This window comes from Narcine bancroftii, chromosome 3 (assembly GCF_036971445.1).
Source record: "Narcine bancroftii isolate sNarBan1 chromosome 3, sNarBan1.hap1, whole genome shotgun sequence".
Taxonomy (NCBI): domain Eukaryota; kingdom Metazoa; phylum Chordata; class Chondrichthyes; order Torpediniformes; family Narcinidae; genus Narcine; species Narcine bancroftii.
In genome coordinates this window covers 322,275,576-322,298,239 of record NC_091471.1, presented here as the reverse complement: position 1 = coordinate 322,298,239, position 22,664 = coordinate 322,275,576, and the positions used below count along the sequence as shown (strand labels likewise).

General features: G+C 52.1%; 1 protein-coding gene, 1 long non-coding RNA gene and 1 pseudogene across 2 annotated transcripts in view; 2 read left to right on the top strand and 1 right to left on the bottom strand.

The window, feature by feature from the left end:
* The window catches only part of LOC138759095 (uncharacterized), a 51,690-nt gene extending 45,861 nt beyond the window's left edge, over positions 1–5,829 (top strand). The window contains exon 3 of the long non-coding RNA XR_011354636.1: positions 4,531–5,829. This is a non-coding gene — a long non-coding RNA (uncharacterized lncRNA). The remainder of the gene's footprint in view (positions 1–4,530) is intronic.
* On the bottom strand, positions 2,183–20,123 carry LOC138759094 (deformed epidermal autoregulatory factor 1 homolog pseudogene; annotated as a pseudogene).
* The window catches only part of LOC138756862 (uncharacterized), a 27,563-nt gene continuing 20,675 nt past the window's right edge, over positions 15,777–22,664 (top strand). The window contains exons 1-2 of the mRNA XM_069923255.1: positions 15,777–16,219; positions 20,060–20,229. Coding sequence (XP_069779356.1) covers positions 15,777–16,219; positions 20,060–20,229 — 613 coding nt within the window. The remainder of the gene's footprint in view (positions 16,220–20,059; positions 20,230–22,664) is intronic.

Below are 22,664 nucleotides of genomic sequence, written 5' to 3'. Positions count from 1 at the left end.
AAAGGGCAGGAGGACGAGGAGGAAGGGGCAGGAGAGGAAAGGAGGGAGGAAAGGGAGGAGGAGAGGATGGAGGAAGGGGAAGGGGAGGGGAGGAGGGAGGGAAGTGCTGAGGGAGGAAGGAGGGAGGAAGGGGAGGGGAGAAGGAGAGGAAGGGGCAGGGAAGGTGAGTGGAGGGATGAAGGGGCAGGGGAAGTGGACGTGGGTGGAAGGGGTGGGGAGGAGGAGAGGAGGAAGGAAAGGGCAGGAGGAGGGAGGGAGAAGGAGATGGAGGAAGGGGAGGGGAGAAGGAGAGGAAGGGGCAGGGAAGGTGAGAGGAGGGATGAAGGGGCAGGGGAGGTGGAAGTGGGTGGAAGGGGTGGGGAGGAGAAGAGGAGGAAGGAAAGGGCAGGAGGAGGGAGGGAGAAGGAGATGGAGGAAGGGGAGGGGAGAAGGAGAGGAAGGGGCAGGGAAGGTGAGAGGAGGGATGAAGGGGCAGGGGAGGTGGAAGTGGGTGGAAGGGGTGGGGAGGAGGAGAGGAGGAAGGAAAGGGCAGGAGGAGGGAGGGAGAAGGAGATGGAGGAAGGGGAAGGGGAGGATGGAGGAAAGATCTGAGGGAGGAGGGAGGAAGGGGGAGGGAGGAGGAGAGGAGGGAGAAAGGGGGTGGGGAGGAGGAGAGGCGGGAGGAAGGAGCAGGGAGGGGAGGACAAGACAGCAGATAAGAGATCAGGTGGATCCAGGTGGGAGGGGGATGTGAGGTGGGTTGGGGGGAGACAAAGTGGTCTCTGTGCGGTGAGGGAACAGAAGAGGGTGGGGAGCTGAAGGAGTGGTCAGTGTTTTAATCCTGACCAACTACAGGATGTGCAGAAAACAGGGCAAGGCCATCGTCACCTGCTCATGTGATATACATTCAAGAGTCTGTTCTAAGTCAGGAAAGAAGTGAACAGGCTGGAAGGTGAGGATTGCTCTGCGTCGCGGGAGGGAAAGCTCAGGCCATGGCTCCGCAGCAGGGAAAGTTGCAGTGAAGCTTCACCAAACCCGGTTGAACTGCAGTGGGAAATGGCAATTCAATACATTGGAGGAACTGAGGGAAGGTTTGTCACCATCTGTTCCACAATTCGAGATGTCTGCAAAGTGTCATGCACTATCAGTAATCACCAAGACTAGGCTGAGGGAACGATAGGCTTTAATGTACAGAAGAACCTTGCAGGCCCGGATCCAGGTATAGGAATGGAGGGAAGGGAGAGGTGGCTCGACCTTTATGGCCCATGACCACGGGGGAGGAGTCAGAGGTTATCTGTGGGCAGGCCAGCTCCATATATACAGTAGTAAACAATAACTATACATATACATATATATATATATATATATATATATCTTTAGCTTGGCTTCACGGATGAAGATTTATGGAGGGGTAAATGTCCACGTCAGCTGCAGACTCGTTTGTGGCTGACAAGTCCGATGCGGGACAGGCAGACACGGTTGCAGCGGTTGCAGGGGAAAATTGGTTGGTTGGGGTTGGGTGTTGGGTTTTTCCTCCTTTGTCTTTTGTCAGTGAGGTGGGCTCTGCAGTCTTCTTCAAAGGAGGTTGCTGCCCGCCGAACTGTGAGGCGCCAAGATGCACGGTTTGAGGCGATATCAGTCCACTGCCGATGGTCAATGTGGCAGGCACCAAGAGATTTCTTTAGGCAGTCCTTGTACCTCTTCTTTGGTGCACCTCTGACACGATGGCCAGTGGAGAGCTCACCATATAACACGATCTTGGGGAGGCGATGGTCCTCCATTCTGGAGACGTGACCTACCCAGCGCAGTTGGATTTTCAACAGCGTGGATTTGATGCTGTCGGCCTCTGCCATCTCGAGTACTTCGATGTTAGGGATGAAGTCGCTCCAATGAATGTTGAGGATGGAGCGGAGACAACGCTGGTGGAAGCGTTCTAGGAGCCGTAGGTGATGCCAGTAGAGGACCCATGATTCGGAGCCGAACAGGAGTGTGGGTATGACAGCGACTCTGTATACGCTTATCTTTGTGCGGTGTTTCAGTTGGTTGTTTTTCCAGATTCTTTTGTGTAGTCTTCCAAAGGCACTATTTGCCTTGGCGAGTCTGTTGTCTATCTCGTTGTCGATCCTTGCATCCGATGAAATGGTGCAGCCGAGATAGGTAAACTGGTTGACCATTTTGAGTTTTGTGGAGGAAACATATCACCATATTCACCCCTCCTTTTAAAACAGAACCCCCCCCCCCCCCCCAGTCTTTGAACAAGACAAGCAAAAATGATGCCAAGACTACAGATTCAGTCACACCGGTAACTTCCTCTGTCTACGGGACCTGCGGGGATCAGGTGTAGAAGTGGTCTGCTCTTCTGTCAGCTGGGTGTCTAGAGGTGGGGTCACCAATTGACTACTTGGAGAGGGTGCTGTCTGTTTCAGGGTGATGGTATGGGATGGTTCCAGGCTCTCCGGCATGTGCCAGATCCCTGATATGTACTGTGTCCTCATGGTCGTCAAAAACATACCAAGGGCTGCCATGAATGAGGTGCTCCTCTTCAACCACCACGTCCCAACAGGGCTGAGCTTGCTGAGTGCATCCTCTGTGGTATTGGTGAAGACCTCTGAAACTGAAACAATGACTGAGGCATCTGATGTAGGCATTCGCTTGAAGGCAAGTGTCCCAGGGGGGTGGTCTGCCTGCCTGGAGTCATTGTAAAGACGGGTGAACTTGCAGCAGGCCATAGAGTGATGATCTTCAGAGTCTCCTTCTTCTCTGGAACAGTACATGATTCATTTTCTGTTTTGTATCTTTTGTATGAAACGAAGAGCCTGACCAGTCCAGTCAGGGGCATGTCTTCACAGCAGGCAGCCCAGGTGAAGGATGATGCGGGCGGATTTAAAATGTCATCTTGTATCAGACACTGTAAGGGGCGGCCATCATAGCGGATGTTTCTTTTCCAGTCTTTGCTACTCGCATGACCTGCCATCCCTCCAACTCAGTGGGAGTGTACCAGCTCTCTCCATGTTTTATGAAACACCCTCGGCCTCCAGAACCCAACTTGTTCTTGAACAAAATTCCGCTTGTATTTCGGCAACAGACTGGAGGCTCATCCCCATACACAGATGGTTTCATCCTTGTCAGGGCCTGGTGTCAGAGGAGTTGATGGTGCCTGTAACCTTGAGTTATAGGTGCACTGGGTGTTTCCAATCCTGTTGTTTCCACCAGGCTGTCATCTGTGTGAATCACAATCAGTGTGGCTTTGTCTGTGGGGAGACCTCCATTCTGCAGTGTGGTTTTTCCTGATAATACCTGCTCTGATATGGAAGCATTTGCAACAGATGTCGTAAAAACATTATCAGCAGCTTTATTCATACTTCCCACAGTCACAGTTGCCACTTCCGCGAAGTCGTCTTTGTCGGCGCTCGGCAGCTGCTTGGCCATGTCAATCTACTCATTCCCCCATCACCAACCTCTCACCACCGAGGCTCTGCTCCTGCCGGGGTGGGGGGTGGCTTGATGTCCATCGCTGTCATTGCCGCTGCCAGGCAAGTCCCGATGGTTGCTGCCACCGGGGAGGCCCAATGTCCATTTCTGTCGCCGCTGCTGGGGGGCCCGAGGTCCGTTTCTGCTGCCAGGGTGGCCCAATATCATTGCTACCACCATTGGTGGGGGGGGGGGGTTCGAGGTTCGCTACCGCCGCCAGGGGTAGGCCGAGGTCTGCTGCCGCCGCTGGGGGACTCGTTGTCCATTTCTGCTGCGGGGGGTCCCCAATGTCTGTTTTCACCGCCGCCACCAGGGGGCCCGATGTCCGTTGGACAGGGTGGGGGGCCGAGGTCCGTTTTTGCCACCGCCATCAGGTGGGGGACTGAGGTCCATGAGCTGTGGGTTGTTTACCGTGAGGGGCGGATGAGGGCCTCCGAATGCCATCGTCACACTTCTAAACTGACTGGAAGTTGAGGCCCAGGAGGATCGGCACAGAACCAGGGCATGACCAGAAAGGAGAAGTTATCGTAACCTTCCCCCCCCCACCCCCATCAAAGGTACCACAGAGTACCCACTAATATCAGTCTGATGGCCTTTAGCTGCCAATGAAGTGGAGCTGCTCATCGACCAGACTGGGAGCGAGAGTCTGCGGACCACGTCAGGGTGGATGAAGCTCTCCGTACTGCCACTATTGAAGAGACATTTCATCTTATGTCCATTCACCGTGATCTGCATCATCAATGAGGGCTGGCTTGGTTCAATATAATCGATGCCAGGATCAGATCATCATCTTCGTCATTGGCAGGGAGGCCGGATGCACAAGATGACGGCCTCCATGTTGACCACACTGTCATGGCTGCCGAGGTTGAGGAAGAAGGTGGAAGTGACGTCAGCGAAGTGGGCTGCGACTGCGCAGTCCATGGAGAGGACGAGGGCAGCAGCAAGTAAGATGGTGCTCCTCTTACCGCGGTCGGCTCTGTAAGTGTAGACGGGGCTCGCTCGTCAGTTGTACACGCTGCGCTGCTTCGTAGGGAGGCTCTGGCCTTACATACCTGCAAGTAATGTCCCCTCTTTCCACAGCTGGAGCAGCTAACACCCCTCCTGGACCAGGTCTTCGACGCACTGGACGTACAGGAGCCGTGGAACTTCCCCTACAGTCTCACCCCAGTACGGGCAGGGCACGAATGAATTCTTCTGCCGACTCACCAGGCTGCTGTTTTTGGGATGCCAGGAGGTAATGCAAGTACATGTTGTTGACCTTCGGTTTGTAGAGGGCCCGAAGCTCAGCCATTGTCTTGATGTAAGTAGCGCTGCTCCTGTTGGCTTGGAAAGCTCTCTGGCCAACTCTTGCTTGCAGAACTTTGAGCTTCTTTTCATCAGAGTTGACCTGTTTGGCAGCGGCCTCAAAGAAGTTGCTGAAACAGCTGATCCACTGCTCGTACTGTTCAGACACTCCTGGAGATTGGGGGTTCACTTCTAACCAATTGGGGCAGCAGCTTCTCCATTACCGGAGAGATAATTTCTGTACGTTAAATTGTCATGCACTACCAGTAACCACAAAGACTAGGCAGAGGGAACAATAGGCTTTAATATACAGAAGAACCTTGCTGGCCTGGATCCAGGTATAGGAATGGAGGGGTGGCTCGACTTTATGGCCCAAGACCATGGGGGAGGAGTTGTAGGGTATGAGTCAGTGGGTGGGCCAGCTCCCTATATACAGTAGTCAATCATAACTATAGACAATGGAGGAAACATGTCACCACACTAAGTCATTGTCATTTTGCAGAGGGAGAACCATTCAGCCTGCAGGAGAGGAAATAGCTTTTTGAAGCAACTCGTGCCCAGCCATTCTGTGGAATTCAGAGCAAAGCCAGCTCGGAATGACTGGGCCTTTTCACTGGGTTGACCTGTGCCAGGAAGGTCTTATTGGGAAGCAAAGTGCTTCATTCTGATTGTGACTAACAGTGGAGGTCACTTGGAGGAACTTCTTCATTTTGAGTGTGACTTGCAGTGAAGTTACTTAGAGAGACTTCAGGTCCTTGGAAGCTTCATGGAGGCCGCCCAGTTCAAGTCTCACCAACAGAAGGACCAGGAGTGTTGTGACCACAGCTTGTGTGGATAGATATCTTCAAAGACAAAGTAGGGAGAATTCGTGAGACTGTAGCTGCCACAACTCCAGTCTCCCCATCAGCTCAACATTAATCCTTGGCATCAAATTTCAAAACCTACACTTCAACACGGAATTTAAATGATTGAACTTTGAAGAAACTTTCTATATTTTGGCCTGGAATCTTGTGGTTTGGTTATAATACATACACATGCACACGCACAGAAACGTGCAGATACACCCCCCCCACACACTAGACACCTGCGCAGAGTTGGGGATAGGTTTAGCATTCAGGATAGTTTAAGAGTTAGAAATAAAATTAGTGTTTTAAAATTAAACCCTGCCTGATACCTGCTTGTTACTCACAGTCTGTAACACAATGAGCAGCAGAGGCTGAGGGGTGACTTTATGAAGGTTTATAAAATCACAAGGGGAGAGGATATGGTGAATGATCACTGTATTATTCCCCAGTCTAGATAATTCTACAACTAGAGGGTGGAGGTTTAAGGTGAAGCGAGGGAGGGGGAGGGGGGAGATTTAGGAGGGAACTGGTGGGCATAATTTCCACTCAGAGGGTGGTCTGCGTCTGGAACGAGCAGTCAGAGGAAACCGTCATCATAGGCTTGGATAGATCAATGGACAGAATGTGTGCAGAAGGGCTTGGCCAAATGCAGGCAGATGGGATGAGCCCAGATCTCACTTGGGGCTGAATGGTCTGTGGGTCCTGAACAGGAGTACAATGCTCTGGGTTGTTAGCTGGCAGCGTGGAAACTAAAGGCAACGGTTCCTTTTCTGTGGGTCATATCGAACATATCGAGGGGTTGAGTCCAAGCCATGAGGTAATCTTGCAGCTCTTAAAACCCTGATCACCCCATATTGGAGACCACGTTCAGTTTAGATCGATTCATTAGAGAGAGGATGTGGAAGGGATGGAGAGGGTGCAACGGAAATTTACCGGGACATTGCCTGGATTGGAGAACGTGTCTTATGTAGTAAGGTTAACAGAGCTTTTATCTTGGGAGTGAAGAAGGATGAGAGGGGACAAGAAGATGAGGAGGGACTTGGACGGGCAGCACCTTTATCCCCGGGGCGACAATAGCAAGCACCAGAGGACAACAGGACAAGATTTGGGAGGAAAGTTTAGGGGAGACATTTGTTGGGGGCCTGGAATGCATCGCCAGGGGTGGTCGGGGAGGCTGATTCATTTATGGCATTTCATAGACTCTTTGACACATGGATGGAAGTAAAATAAAGGTTCATGGGTGTGATGGAGGGAAGGGAACAGAAACTCCACAATATCTGATGGAGGTTCTCCCCCACCTTGCCGAGATGTCCCAGTGTATGGACCACCCTTCCTCCAGGCTTCCGCCACCCCATGCAAGTCCATGTGGGTCAAATCATAAATTTAATGATCATTGGAGATCCTCCCTCACCCCCCACCCATCCCTCACCATCCCCATCCCTTCCCCTTTGCATACTGGAGACTGCTGGACTAGGCCCTGGGAAATGGGCCTCACTCTGGGCCCAGGCTTCCAACTGTGTCCACCACTGGTCTGGTCCTCACCCAGTGCCTCAGCAGAGTCCACGAGAACCTGAAGCCAACCCACCACACACCTGCCCTCCCCAATTCCCCAAAATTGGGCGTCCTCCAATACCCCAACCCTTAGGGTCTGTTGCCCCTCCCGGAACCTGCAGCCTTGAGCTGCCTCCACGCCCCCTCCAAAGTAGAAGGTGGACCAGTACTCCAAGTCACTGGAGGGGACCCAGATTAGCCAGTTGTCAAATGCCGAGTCAGTAGACGTGGGCCTGTCTGTCAGCAGCTCATCATCCAGCCTCTCCCAGTGATGGGTTGTCAGTCCCAGGGAAGACCTGGGGCAGTTCAGGCCCACCCAGCTCCCCACTGAGGCCCAGCTCCTCAAGTTCTGGCTCTGCCCCAGGGCGGATCTCCTCCAGGGGGCCCTGCTTTACATTTGGTCCCAGTGCCTCAGCAAGGCCCAGTTCTGCCCTGAGGCCCAGCTCCTCAAGGCCTGGCTCCACCTCAGGGTGCACCTCCTTCAGGAAACCCTGCTCCACAATTGGTCTCAGCCCCTCAGCAGGGCCCAGTTCCATCCTGAGGCCAAGCTTGTCAGTTGGCCTCAGCATGTCTTTCAAGCCCTGCTCATCTCTGAGGCTCAGCTGCTCCTGGACACCCAGCTCTGCCATGAGGTCCACCACCTCCATGAGGCCCAGAACCTTCTTGAGGCCCAGCTCTTTTCTGAGGCCAAGCTCCTCCTTGTGGTACAGTTCCTTGTGGTTCTGTTCCTCTTTGAGGCCTTTCTCTTCCTTGATGACCTGTTCATCCTCAAGGCCATGCTCCTCCTCACTCCAGTGACAGGTGGCCTCCCCTGTGGCACATCCTGGTCTGGGAGCTACCCCAGTGCTGGAGCTAGGATCCTGCTGGTGGATCGTGCAGCCCAGGCTCCAGAAACAAATGGTTGGCCTACCCCGAACTATGGTTGCTGGCTGGAGGTAAGTGAACTAGGCCGGTGGTGGTGCTGGGACATCCTGAGGGCCCGTGCCTCACGCTGGGTAGCAACGGCACTTCTGGAGGAGATGGTAGTGAGTGTCAGGATGCAAAAAACCCATTCAGGGCCCTGGGATTCCATCTCCACATGTGAGGTTTTCACCACCAGCCATGAAGCTGGGCTGCGGGGGAGAGGCCCGCCAGTGCAGGGCTGCCGTGATCGTCACATTGGGTTTCGTGAAGCTAACCTCTGGCTGGGGGGTCACAGGGAAGGTTCCGATGACCCATGGAGAATCCAATCCTGGATGAGCAAGTTAGAGGAGGGGTTTCAGGTCCCAAAACTATACCCCCTTGTTCCCACAGGTACCCACCCATGTTGGCACAATGCTCCCAGTGTGGTCTCATCAGGGGTGCAAAGCTAATGTTTTAGGTGCCAGAGCTCAACAAAAATGGCAACAAGGACGTCTCATGAGGCCCAGCCTTGGTGGCCGCCATATTTGGTGGTGTATGATTGAGAGCGAACAGAAGAACAAGGGACGAGGATGAGTGACCAGTCATGGAAAAAACAGGTTTATTGTATATCCAGAACAGTGCTCAGTGGGGTGGGAGGCCCGGAGCAGAGCAGCCCCATGAGGGGCCAGAACGATGCTCCAGTGAGCTTTGGCAGTGATGTAACTGTGATCTAACCCAGGGGTACAGAGCTGGGAACAGTACATGGGACTCGTGGTTTGGTCTGGCCCATGGAGACAGAGTCCTGGGACTGTGCATGGAACACAAGGTGTGACCTAGCACAGAGAGAGGTAAAGCATCCGGAAAATACGTATGGGGCTCTTGGTGTGGCCTAACCCAGGGGTACCGAGACTGGGAAGTATGCATGAGGTTCACAGTATGGCCTAGCCAGGGTACAGCATATGGGAACTGTGTAGGGGCTCTCGGTGTGGTCTAACCCAGGAGTAAAGAGACTGGGAACTGAGTATGTGGCTCACGATTTTGTCTGACTCAGCGTCCAAAACCAGGAATTTACAGTGTGATCTAACCCAGGGGTAATGAGACTGGGAACTGTGTATGATGCTCATGGTGCAGTGTAACCCATGGAGAAAATGATAGGGAAATATGAATAGGGCTCAACTTGGTCAAACCCACGGGCAGAGAGCCCCAGAACTGGGCATGGGGCTCACGATCTGATCTAACCCTTGAGAACAGAGCCCGGAACCTTTGTGTGGAGCTCATGATGAAGTCTAACCCAGGGTTATGAGACCAAGAACTATGCATGGGGCTCATATTGTGGTGTAACCCATGGAGACAGTGAATGGGAATTGTGTCTGATGCTCATAGTTTGGTCTAGCACAGAGGAACAGAGACCAGGTACTGTTTGGGGCTCAAGGTTTGGTCTAAGCAAGGGGTACATAGTCTGGGAACTGTGGATGGGGCTCATGGTGTGGTCTAACCCAGGGGTACAGAGACCAAGAATTCAATAAGGGGCTCACAGTTTGGTTTGACACATAGGTACAGAGTCTGTGAACATCATGGGGCTCATGATGTGGTCTATTACAGAGACTGGGAATTGAGCATTGGGCTCACAATATGGTCTCACGCAGGGGTACAGAGACCCAGAACTGTGCATCAGTATATGGTCTGGCCTAGCCAGAATACAGTGTCTGGGAACTGTGCACCAGGCTCATGGTGTGGTCTAACCCATGGATACAGAAACCAGGAACTGTGCATGGGGCTTGCATTGTGTGCTAACCCAGTGATATCGATTCTGGCAACAGTGCATGGGGCACACGGTGTGGCCGAGCACAGGGATAAAGTATCCAGAACTATGTGTGTGGCTCATGGAATGGCCTGACCCAGGGTTTCAGACACTGCAATCATGGTGTGGTCTATCCCAGGAGGAAAGAGACTGGGAATTGAACATTGGGCTCACAATATGGTCTCACATAGGGGTACTGAGACCAGGAATGTACATCAAGTTCATGGTGTGGTCAAGCCAGGGAACAGCATCTGGGAACTGTGCACAGGGCTCACAATGTGGTCTAAGCCAGGGTACAGAGACCAGAACCTGTGCATGGGGCTGAAAGTGTGGTCTAACTCAGGGGTACAGAGACCAGGAACTGTGCATATGTTCACAGTGTGGCCTAGCCAGTGATGCAGCATCCGGGGACAGTATATTGGGCTCACAGTGTGGTCTAGCCCAGGGGTATTGAGACCCAGAACTGTGTAAAAGGCTCACAGTGTGGTCTATCCCAGGGGTACAGCGTCCTGGAATTGGTCTAACTTACCTGTAAATGTGCATAGGGCTCATGGTTTGGTCTGACCCAGGGGGCTATTAATCGGGAACTGTGCATGGGGCTCACAATTTGATCTCACCATCCAGACAGAGGCTGGGAACTGTGCATAGGGCTCAGGGGGAGTTTGAGCCCAGCCATACACAGACTGTGCATGGGGCTCATGATGTGGTCTATCCCAGGAGTGAAGAGATTGAGAATTGAGCAAGGGCTCAAGATTTGGTCTGACTCTGGGGTACTGTGATAGTACAGATTCTATCACCAATGTGTATATGTACAGATTGTAGTGTAGGATGAATGTGATTAGCTGAGAGCTTAGACACGCCTACTGACAGGTCTTAAAGCATTGCTTCTAGCCAGACCAGGTCATTCTGGACTGGTCAACCTACATGTGATATGCTCCAGTCTTCTAGTTAATAAAAGCCTTGGGTTGGATCAACAAGTCTTTGATTCTTTCGACGCACTCTACAGGTGCAAAAACTGGGAAATGTGCATGAAGATTACAGAGTGGTCTTATCCAGGGATACAGTGACTGGGAACTGTGCATGAGGCTCACAAAGTGGTTTAACGGGGTACATAGACTAAGAACTGTGCATGGGGCTCATGGTGTTGTCTAACCCAGGGGTACAGAGACCATAAAGTCTACATGGGGCTCACAGTTCGGTCTGACCTGGGAGTACAGATACCAAGAAACTTTATTCAGGTCATGTTGTGGTCTAATAGTGGGGTACAGAGACCAGAAACTGTGCATGGGACCCACATTGTGATCTATTCCTGGAATAAAAAAACTGGGAACTGTGCATGGGGCTCAAGGTGTGGTCTAACACAGAGGTACAGAGAGAGGGAACTGTCTATAAGGCACACGGTTTGGTTTAACACAGGTCGATTGTGTCATGGAATTGTGCATGGGATTTACGTTGAGGTCTAACCCAGGGGTATCGAGTCTGGAAATTGTGCATGGAGCTCACGGCATGGTTTGACTCTGGGTTATAAAAACCAAGAATTGTGCTTGGAGTTTGGTCTAATCCAGGGGTTTCGAGACTGGGAACAGTGCATGATGCTCATGGTGTAGTGTAAACCAGGCGTTCAGAGACGAGGAATTGTGCATGGGGCTCAGGGAATGTTCGAACCCAGGGGTGTACAGGCGTGGAACTGTGCATGGGGCTCACAATTTGTTCTGACATCGGGGTCCAAAAACTGGGAATTTTGCATGGACATTGCAGTGTGGTCTAATCCAGGGTTATGGAGACTAGGAACTGTGCATGATGCTCATGGTGTGGTGGCCAGGAACTCTGCATGGGTCTCATGGTGTGGTCTAACCTAGGGGTACAGAGACCATGAAGTCTACATGGGATTCAAAATTTGGTCTGACCCTGGGGGTACAGAAAACAGAAACTATGCATGGGGCTCACATTGTGGACCAGCAGAGGGGAACAGAGACAAGGAACTGTGTGTGGGGCTCATATTGTGCTCTAACCCTGGAATAAAAAAAACTGGAAACTGTGCATGGGGTACATGGTGTGGCCTAGCCCAGGGGTCAAGCATATGGGATCTTTGCGTGGGGCTTACACTGTGGCCTAACACCGGGATACAGAGACCAGGAACTGTGCATGAGGTTCATGTTGTGGTCTAACACAGAGATACAGAGTCCAGGAACTTTGTATGGGGCTCACGGTTTAGTCTAACCCAAGGGTTCAATTCCAGGAACTGTGCACTGGGCTCATGGTTTGGTCTAACTCAGGGGTACAGACACCTGGAAGTCTACACGGGGGTCACACCCGTTTTAGGTCTGACCTAAAACTACAGAGACCAGAAACTATACATGGGGCTCACGATGTGGTCTATGCCTGGAATAGAAAATCTGGGAACTGTGCCTTGTGCTCACCGTTTAGTTTAACACAGATGGGGTTTACATTGTGGCCTAGCCCAGATGTACAGTGACCGGGAACAGTGCATGGGGCTCACAGTGTGGTCTAACCCAGGTGGACAGAGACCAGGAACTGTGCACGGTGTGGTTTGACTCAAGGGTACAAAAAGAGGGAATTGTGCACAGAGCTTATGGTGTGGTCTAACCTAGGGGAACCTAGGGGAGTGGGGGTGGGAATGAAAGGGAGAAGAATGCCCTTTTCTTGTCAGGGAAAATATTGCAACTGTGCTCAGACAGGACAGACCAAAAGGCTCATCTACTGAGAGTATATGGGTGGGGGAGAGGAAAGATAAAGGTATGACCACACTCATGGGGCTGTATTATAGACCACCCCATTCTCAAGGAGAATTGGTGGGTTTGATAGCACACGAGGCCACGGACAGACAGTCATGCTCATATGGGAATGGGGTGAGTAATTGAAGAGGTTGGTTGCTGGCAGGTCTCCATTATGGCAGCAAATGAAGGAAGGGGCAGAGGAGGAGGGGAGGAGGGAGGAAGGGGCAGGGAAGGAGAGGATGCAGGAAGAAGCAGGGGAGGAGGAAAATGGAGGAAAGGGCAGGGGAGGAGGAAAGAGAAAGGGCAGGGGAGGAGGAGAAGAGGGAGAAAGGGGAAGGGAGGAGGAGAGGAGGGTGTGGGGAGGAAGAGGAGAGGAGGGAGGATGAGGTAGGGGGAGGAAGGGACAGAGGAGGACACGGGAAGGGGAAGGAGATGAGCAAGGGAGGGGCAGGGGTGGGGGGGAGGAGAGGAGAGGAGGGAGGAAGGGGCAGGGGAGGAGGAAGGGGCAGTGGTGGAGGAGAGGAGGGAGGATGGGGCAGGAGGAGGAGGAGAAGATGAGGCAGAGGATGATAGGAAAGAGAAAGGGGCAAGGGAAGGAGGAGAGGATGCAGGAAAGGGCAGGGGTGGAGGAGAGGAAGTAAAAAGGGGCATGAGAGGAGGGAGGAAGGGGCGGGGGAGGAGGAGAGGAGGAAGCATGGGGCAGGGAGGAGGGAGGAAGGGGCAAGAGAGGAAGTGGCGGGGCTGGAGGAGAGAAGGAAGGGGCAGTGGTGGAGGAGAGGAGGGAGGAAGGGGCAGGGGAGGAGGAAGGAGCAGGGGAGGAGGAAGGAGCAGGGGAGGAGATGGAGGAGGGGGCAGGAGGAGGAGGAGAGGATGGGGCAAGAGAGGAAGGGGCAGAGGAGGAGAGAGGAAGGGGCAAGAGAGGAAGTGGCAGGGCTGGAGGAGAGAAGGAAGGGGTGAGGAGGAGGAGAGGAGGGAGCATGGGGCAGGGAGAGGAGGGAGGAAGGGGCAGAGGAGGAGGGAGGAAGGAAAGGGCAGAGGAGGAGGGAGGAAGGGGCAAGAGAGGAAGGGGCAGAGGAGGAGAGAGGAAGGGGCAAGAGAGGAAGTGGCAGGGCTGGAGGAGAGAAGGAAGGGGTGAGGAGGAGGAGAGGAAAGGGTGAGGAGGAGAGGAGGGAGGATGAGGCAGGAGAGGAGTAAGGGACAGAAGAGGATGCGGAGGAGAGGAGGGAGGAAGGGGTAGGGGTGGAGGAGAGGAGGGAGGATGGGGCAGGAGGAGGAGGAGAAAGGAGGGAGGAAGGGGCAGGGGAGGAGGAGAGGATGGAGGAAGGGGCAGGGGAGGAGGAGGAGGAGAGGAGGGTGGAAGGGGCAGGGATAGAGGAGAGGAGGAGAAAGGCAGGAGGAGGAGTTGAGGATATGGCAGGAGGAGAGGTTGGGGCAGGAGGAGGAGTGGATGGGGCAGGAGGAGGAGGGAAGGAGGAGGAAGGAGCAGGGGAGGATATGGAGGAAGGGGGAGCAGAGGTGGAGAGGAGGGAGGATGGGGCAAGTGGAAAAGAGGGGCAGGGGAGGAGGAGAGGATGGAGTAAGGGACAGAAGAGGATGCGGAAAGTGGCAGGAGAGGAGGGAGGAAGGGGCAGGGAGAGGAGGGAGGAAGGGGCAAAGTAGGAGGGAGGGAGGGAGGAAAGGGCAGAGGAGGGAGGGAGGAAGGGGCAGGGGAGGAAGGAGGAAGGAGCAGGGGAGGAGGAGAGGAGGGAGCATGGGGCAGGGGAGGATGAAGGGCAGGGAAGGAGAGAGGAAGAAGCAGGAGGGAGGAGGAGAGGTGAGAGGATGGGGCAGGGTTTGAGGAGAGGCCAACAGGTCAGATGGGAAGGTATTAGTGAAAGAAACTGAGAAGTAAAGATGAAGGGGAAGAGGACGTTTCCTGCACATCTGCCTTGGCCCCCTCTACCCCAGGATCAACAAGGTCAGGATTCAACTTGTCCTCCTTCCCCACCAGCCTCCGCATCCAACACATCCTCCTCTGCCATTTCCCCCACCTACTCCATGATCCTACCATCATCTTCTTCTCTCTGCAGGGACCCCTCCCTCCATGACTCCCTTGTCCACTCCTCCCTCCCTTCCAAGTGAAGCAGGGGTCATCTCCTGCATCTGGTGATCCTGTTGTGGTTTCCTCTACATCGGAGGGACTGGGCACAGACGGGGAGATTACTTCATTCAGCACCTTGTCTCTGTCCGCTGCAATAACGTGGATCTCCCTGGTGGCCACCCATTTCAATTCTCCATCCTATTCCCTTGTCCACCTGTCTGTACATGGTCTCAATCAAACTGAGGTTACCTGCACATTTGATTCATAACAACTCATCTGCTGTGTGGGCACCCTCCAACTGGATGGCATTGACATCACCTCCAGTTTCCATCACCCCCTTCCTTCGAGTGTCTCTCTTCCCTTTTCCCTCTGTCTCCTTTCCTCCGGCTCTGCAGTCACAGCATGACACCCTCTCCTGATCAATTCTCCCCTTCCCTCCTCTGGCCTCCTGCCTGTTGGTCTGTGCTCCTTGACCTGCCACTCCCTCCCTCCTCTCCTCCCCACCCTCACCTTTTCATTCAGGCACCTGCCTGTGTTTTGCTCATACCCTGATGAAGGGCCCAGGCTCAACACGTTGGCCATCCTTCACTCCCCGTGGAACCTGCGTGACCTGCTGAGTTTCTGAAGCATGTCTGTGTGAGGGACTTGCCCCTCACCCCTGCCTCTGTGGACGTTCTCATTCGACCTTGATCAGGTCTCCCTGACAGAGTGGCCAGAGAAAAATGACCCTTCCCTGTCCAAACTCTCCTCCCCCCGACACCAAGAGTTCACACCCTCTGCCATCCCCTGAAACCTCCGCACCCTCCCCAGAGCCCACACTCCCTTCTTGGGATGGAGGGATGAGCATAACGTCTACACACAGGGCACCAAGTGAATTGTGGCCAGTGGCTGTGAGAGGTTCTCCCCGTGGGGTGAGAAGACGGTGAACATTCCCCTGTCATGCTGAGCAGTGAGAACTGCTGGCAAGGTTGGGAAGCTGCTTTGATAACTGTGATGCCTGCTTCAGGCTTGTTGAGATCTCTGACCTCATGTTTAGTCTCAGATATGGGCCTGGTGGTGTGTTTTGTCTGTTTCTTCTGCACACCCCTCCCACAACCCCCTCCCCTCTGCCTGGTATGATGAGGCGAACTCCTCTGAGTACCAGCATGCTTGTTGGAGGGTCCCAGACAGCCAGAGGGAGGAGGCATGAAACCCAATCTGCAGCTGCTCTTGCCCTGCGCAGAGAGTGCCCCAATGCCAAGGTCACCAGCAGATATGAGGCCTGGTGGGTAACGCCCACTCGAGTCTCTCTAACAATCCCAGTCAGGTCTGGGAGTGCACAGCAGGTGCTCCCAGGGGAATTGAGAGACACCGGAGAGCTCTTGCTTGCTTTGAACACTTATCTGCAGGTCGGAGTCTACCGGCCAACTCTGACCTTGAGTGACGGCTGGAATTGTTCTCCGTTGAGGGCCATCAGCATGGACCATCTTCCCATCCTTTTGCTGATATTCCTGACTTTGAACTCGCTGTGGACATCCCACTTACTCCCAGCTCCGGAGCAGGAGACGACTCTCACACCCACATCCCACAGTGTGCCCAGCATCAACAGGTAAACTAAAGCCCTTCTTCAGTCTGCACACACATGCAAGGAGCAGTGGACAGCCGGGGCGGGAATGGGAGGGGCGAGCAGCGGAGGGGAGGGGGAGAGTGGACAGGCAGTGGGGGTGGGTCTGGCGAGGAAGTGGGGGAGGGGCAGGTGGAGTGAGTGGGGCAGCTAAAGGTCAAGGTAAAGCAGGGGAGTGAGGGAGAGGGGAGGGGAGCAGGAATGGGGAGAGGCCAGGGCAGAGGGAGGGGGCCAGTGGGACAAGTGGTGGGGGAAGGGCAAAGGGAAGCAGAGATGAGGAGGAGGGTCTGAAGGTGAGGGGCGAAGGAGAAGGTGAGGGTCTGAGGGGTGGCCAGGTAAAGCAGGGGCGAGGAGTGCAGGGGAGGAGGAAGAGGAGGGTCTACAGGCAAGGGATAGGGGAGGGTCAATTGGGCGTCGAGGTGAAGCAGGGGTGAGGAATGGAGGGGAGGGGGAGTGTCTGGGAGCCACACACTGCCCCCCTCTCTGGGTGCCCTGGTGGTGTGAGTACAGGATGGGATGCCCTGGGGGAATGGGGTCAGGTGTACTGGCGGGAAGGAGTGGGTTTACCGGGGAACAGGGTGGGTGCACTGGGGGAAGGAGGTGGGTGCTGGGGGAACAGGGTCGAGTGAAATACAAATATCTGCAGGTATTGAGTTTGATAAAAACAAAATTGCTGGAGGATTCAGCTGGTTTCACAGCATCCACAGGAGGTAAAGATGCAATAACCATTTAGGGTTAAACCCTTCCTCAAACTATGACCAAAAAACAGGCAGCAGCTGAAATTAAAAGGCTGGGAGAGGAGGGAGGAAGGGGCAGGGGAGGAGCACAGGCCAATAGCCCAAAATTGAGAATTGATTGGGTAAGGATGTGGCTCTGTGAATGCAGAGCTGGGGGACAGGAGAGGGGGAGTGAAGGAGCTGGAGGAAGTGAGGCACAGGGATAGGGAAAGGGGAGAAATGGTTTGGGGCGAACAAGAACTAGAGAGGTCAATGTACCCAGATGGAAGATGAGGGGTTGGTCCTCCAGTTTGCAGGTGGTTTAAGTCAGGCAGAGCATGATACACGGATGCAGCCTGAAGATTTAGGATGGAGATGAGGAGAAACTGCTTTTCCGAGAGGTTGGGGAATCTGTGGAATTCGCTGCCCATTGAAGCAGTGGAGGCTACTACTTCAGTAAATATATTTAAGATTAGGTTGGATAAATTTTTACATAGCTGTGATCACAGTGACTGGCACAGCAGGTTTGAAGGGCCAAATGGCCTATTCCTATTTCTGATGTTATGTTTTTATGTACCAAAGCAAGCTACCCACGAACTGAGGAACTGTCTGGGCATTTTCCAACATCGACCTGGTTCTGTTAGGTCTCTCCCTCTCTGTCTATCTTTCTCTCTCCTTCTCCTTTCCTGCACCTCCCCTTCCATCCAGAGAGCTACTCTCACCACATAAGCAATTGTAATTGATTAAATTTTAGCCAGACGGCACAGTGACAGGCCCTTCCGGCCCATGAGCCCGTGTCGCCCAATTACTCCAATTAACCTACAACCCGTATGTTTTGGAGGGTGTGAAGAAACCGGAGTCTCCAAGGAAAGGCATGGGGAGAACGCACAAACTCCTTACAGACAGCGCGAGATCGAACCTGGGTCACTAAAGCTGTAACAGTGTTGCAATAAAGGCTACGCTCACTGTGCTTCATAAGGCACGATGTCCAACCCAGGCAACATCCTGGTCAATCTCCTCTGCACCCTCTCTTAACCACCCATATTCTTCCTGTAATGAGGCAACCAGGTGAAAGCTAAGATAAAAGCAAATGAGAGGGCATACAAGGAAGCTAAAATTAGTGGGAAGTCAGAGGACTAGGATTCCTTTTGACACTTACAGAAAGAGACAAAGAAAAGAAAAGATGAGCTAAGAAAGGAGATTAGCTAACAATATTAAAAACAATACTAAGAGTTTTTTCAAATATATAAGGAATAAAAGAGAGGCACGTGTTGTCATAGGACTGATAGAAAACAATGCTGGGGAAATTGTAATGGGTTATAAAGAGATGGCAGAGGAACTTAATCAATATTTTGCGTCTGTCTTCACCGTGGAAGACATTAGTGATATCCCGGACAGTCAGAGGCTTCAGGGAGTAGAGTTACATTCAGTTAGGGTTACTAGAGAAATTGTGCTAGGCAAACTAAATGGATTAAAGATTGATAATTCTCCTGGGCTGGATGAGGTGCACCCACAGGTTTTGAAAGAGGTGGCTTTGGAGATTGTAGATCCATTGGTGATGATCTTCCAGAAATCGATAGACTGGAGATATTCCAGAGGATTGGAAGGTCGCAAATATGGTTCCGCTGTTTAAGAAAGGTGGGAGACAGAAAAAATGAAACTATAGGTCGATTAGTCTTACATCGGTGGTTGGGAAGATATTAGAGTCGATCCTCAAGGATGAGGTGATGAAATACCTAGAGATGCATTACAGGATAGGTCCAAGTCAGCATAGTTTTTGAAAGGGTAGATCCTGCCTGACCAACCTATTGGAGTTTTTTGAAGAAATCTCAAGTAGAATACACAAAAGAGAGGCTGTGGATGTTGTCGATAAGTTGCCACATATTAAGCTGCAAAATAAGATGAGGGCCTGTGGAATTACAGGGAAGTTATTAAACTGGATAGAAAGGTGGCTGATAGGCAGGAAGCAAAGGGCTGAAATTAAGGGTTCCTGTTCTGGATGGCTGCCTGTAACTAGTGGTGTTCTGCAGGGGACGGTATTGGGGTTGCTGCTGTTTACAGTTTATATTAATGATTTGGATTGTGATATAAATGGTTTTGTGGACAAATTTGCGGATGACACCAAGATAGGTGGCGGAGTAGGAAGTGTAGTAGAAACCATAAAGTTGCAGAAGGATATAGACAGATTGGAAGACTGGGTAAAATTATGGCAGATGAGATTTAACATAGAGAAGTGTACAGTTGTACATTTTGGCAGTGGAAATAAACAGGCAGAATACTATTTGGATGGGGTGAAAATTTAGACCTTGGATGTGCAAAGGGACTTGGGTGTCCTCGCGCAGGGAAATCTAAAAGTTAATGACCAGGTGAAATTGGTAGTGAAGAAAGTGAATGCTATGTTGGCATTCATTTCAAGAGGAATAGTATATAAGGATTCAAGGGCTAACGAATAAGGAGCGTTTGGCAGCTCTTGGGTTGTATACATTGGAGTATAGAAGAATGAGAGGAGTTCTCATAGAGGCATTTCGTATTTTGGAAGATTTAGATAGGGTGGATGCGGGTAAGATGTTTCCCTTGGTGGGTGAATCGAGGACAAGGGGTCATAGACTAAAAATTATGTCATCCATATTAAACAGAGATTAGGAAGAACTTCTTTAGCCAGAGGGTTGTGGATCTGTGGAACTCGCTGCCACATACAGCAGATCACTGGGAGTATTTAAACAAGAAATACACAAGTATTTCATAAGTGTGGGCATCAAGGGATATGGGGAAAATGCCGAAAATTGGAACTAGTGTAGAGTAGCTTAGTGTAAATTTACAGAACAGACTCGATGAGCCTAGTGGCCTGATTCTGTTCCTTTGTCTTGTGATCTTGTGAACAATACAATGATGCAAGTTTTGCCAGATTTTTTTCGGGACATGTCCCAAGGATGAACTTTGCAGTCTAGGTCTTGTCCCCACCTCATTCCTGGTCCAGAACACTCACCAAGCTCTCACACAATGGAGGAGGGTCCCATCTGAAGTGTCTTGGAGATTGGCCACTTCAGCACATGGAACCATCCGTTCAACAATTCCCTTCGTCAAATCCCTTCTTGTTTTCTTCCTCTAGAAGTGGTGAGAAGACAGTGGAGCAGATCAAGCATGCTCTTCTGCGAGCCCTAAACCTGCGCCACATTCCTGGGGTCCAGACGGAGATGGTGAAGGAGCTCCGGTCGCTGTGGAGGGAGCGATTCCCCGCCATCTCCCCCAACCTCAGGGGGATGGGGGGCGGACAACCAGGCCAGTGTTGGGAATACATCCCCAGGGCCGGTGGAGGGTGACGGGGGAGAGTGAGGGAGAGGGGGGAGAGTGAGGGAGGGGGGAGAGAGGGAGGAGGGAGGGGGAGGAGGGGAAAGTGGGAGAAAGGGAGTGGAACATCAGGGGTGATATTTGAGTGTGAATCATTGTGACTTCCCAAGTGTGAATCAATGCAGCAGAACCCTGAATGAAGAGAGATTGGTGACCGTCTCCAAATGACAGCAAAGCTGCTAGTTTGTGTGGCCCTGGGTTACAAGCAACATTGATCCACTGTTAAATGGAGAATCAAATTCCACACTGATCAGAGTGGTGTGATGCAGTTCGCGAGGGTTTGGGTTGAGACTTCCATCAGACCATATGACCTGCCCCACCTCTCTGACATGGGGTGATCCATCCTCCCACTCAGCCCCACTCCTCCGGCTTCTCCCCGTCACCCATAATAAACTGACTATTCAGATACCTGTCAATCTCTGTCTTAAATACACCCAATGACCTGGACTCCACAGCCGCCTGTGAAATCCCTCTGCATCTCTGCTCTTAGTGGATGCCCTTCAATTCCTGAAGTTGTGCCCTCTTATCCCGGACTCTCCCACCGTGGGAAACGTTTCTGCATCAACTCTGTCCATGCTTTTCAACTTTGGAAATGAGATCCCCTCCCTCATTCTCCCAAATTCCAATGGGTACAGGTCAAGAGCTGTGAAATGTTTCTCATATAACCCTTTCTTTCCCAGAATCATCCTAGTGAACCTCCTCTGAGCCCTCTCCAACATCCTTTCTTCAATGTGGAGCCCAAAACTGCAAGCCAGCTCTCACCACCGACTCAACATGCAAGGGTTTTCTGCATGGGGACTCCCAGGTCCCTTTGCATCTAGCAACTTTCTCCCCATTCTCTTCATCTGAGTCCTTCTGTAACCTCCATTTTTTCAGCACCGCCTGCTCCTCCACCTACCTTCGTATCGTCTGCAAACTTGGTCCAAAAGTTATTCATTCCGTCATCCAGATCCTTAATGTTCAATATAACAAGGAGTGGCCCCAGTACTGACCCCTGTGGACCACCAGCAGCAGCTTTGCCACATCTGCTCTGCCCAGCTTCTGCTTCTATGAGGTCTCCCCCCCACCCTGCCCCGTCCTGCAATTCTTCTGAACTCCAGTGAGTACAGCCCAATAACCATCAAACATTCCTCATGCCTTCATTCCAGGAATCATCCTTGTGGATCTTCTCAGAAGTGTTCCCTGATTCCGTGGATAATCAGGGTATAGGGAATGTTGAGAATCAGAGGGACAAAGTACAAGACCATATGTTCTTCCAGGGAGCAGCACAGATCAAGGCAGTGGAGACCTCCAAACATTACACCACAGAAACAGGCCCTTCAAGTCTGTGCTGGACTATTATTCTGCCTAGTCCCACTGACCTGCACCCAGCCCATAGCCCTCCATACCCTTCCCATCTATGTGTATGCCCAATTTCTCTTGAGAGTCAAAATCGAGTCTCACATTCACCATTTTGGCTGGCAGTTCATTGCAAACCCTCTCCACGGGGCATGAAATTCCCCCTCGTGTGCCCCCTAACCCTCTGCCTTTTCACTCAACCCATACCCTCTTGTCTTTGTGTGCTTTCAGAACAATGAGAGGGGATCTTAATCACACAAGTAAAATAATAAATAAGGTCAAGGCAGGAATGTGAAGACTAGAACAAGGGGGGTCTCAGCCTCAAGAACCAGGGGGGTAGATTTTGGATGGAGATGGGGAGGAACTGCTTTTCCCTGTGGAATTCTCTGTCCAAGGAAGCAGTCAAGGCTGCCTCACTGGCTGTGATTAAGACAGAGCTGGATGGATGTTTACCTTGTAGGGGAGTAAAGGTTTGTGGGTAACAGAAGGGCAGGTAGAGCTGAGTCCATGGCTAGAGCAGCCGTGATCTGATTGAGTGGTGGAGCAGGCTCAATGGGCCGGATGGCCAACTCCTACTCCTCATTCTTACAATAGAGATGTCTCAAAATCACATATGAGGAGTGTTTCATGACTCTGGCACTGAACTCACTGAAGTTTAGAAAGATTGGACGGGGGGGAGGTGGTCACAGAAACATCGAATATTGAAAGGCCTGGAGTGGACGTTTCCTCTGATGGAGGAGACTGGATTCAGACCCTCAGTATACAAAATGGTCCTTTTTTGAACAGAGGGAAGAACCTCAGAATAAACGGACATCTCTTTAGAACAGGAGAGATTTCTTCATTGGTTGGTGAATCTGTGCAATTCATTGCCATGGTCGGCTGTGGAGGCCAATACATTGGGTGTATTTAAGACGGAGGGAGAGAGGTCCTTGATTAAGAAGGGAATCAAGGGATATGGGGTGAAACAAGAATGTCTGCAGACACACAACCGTGCTGGAGAAACTCAGAATGTCAGTTTCCACAGGGAG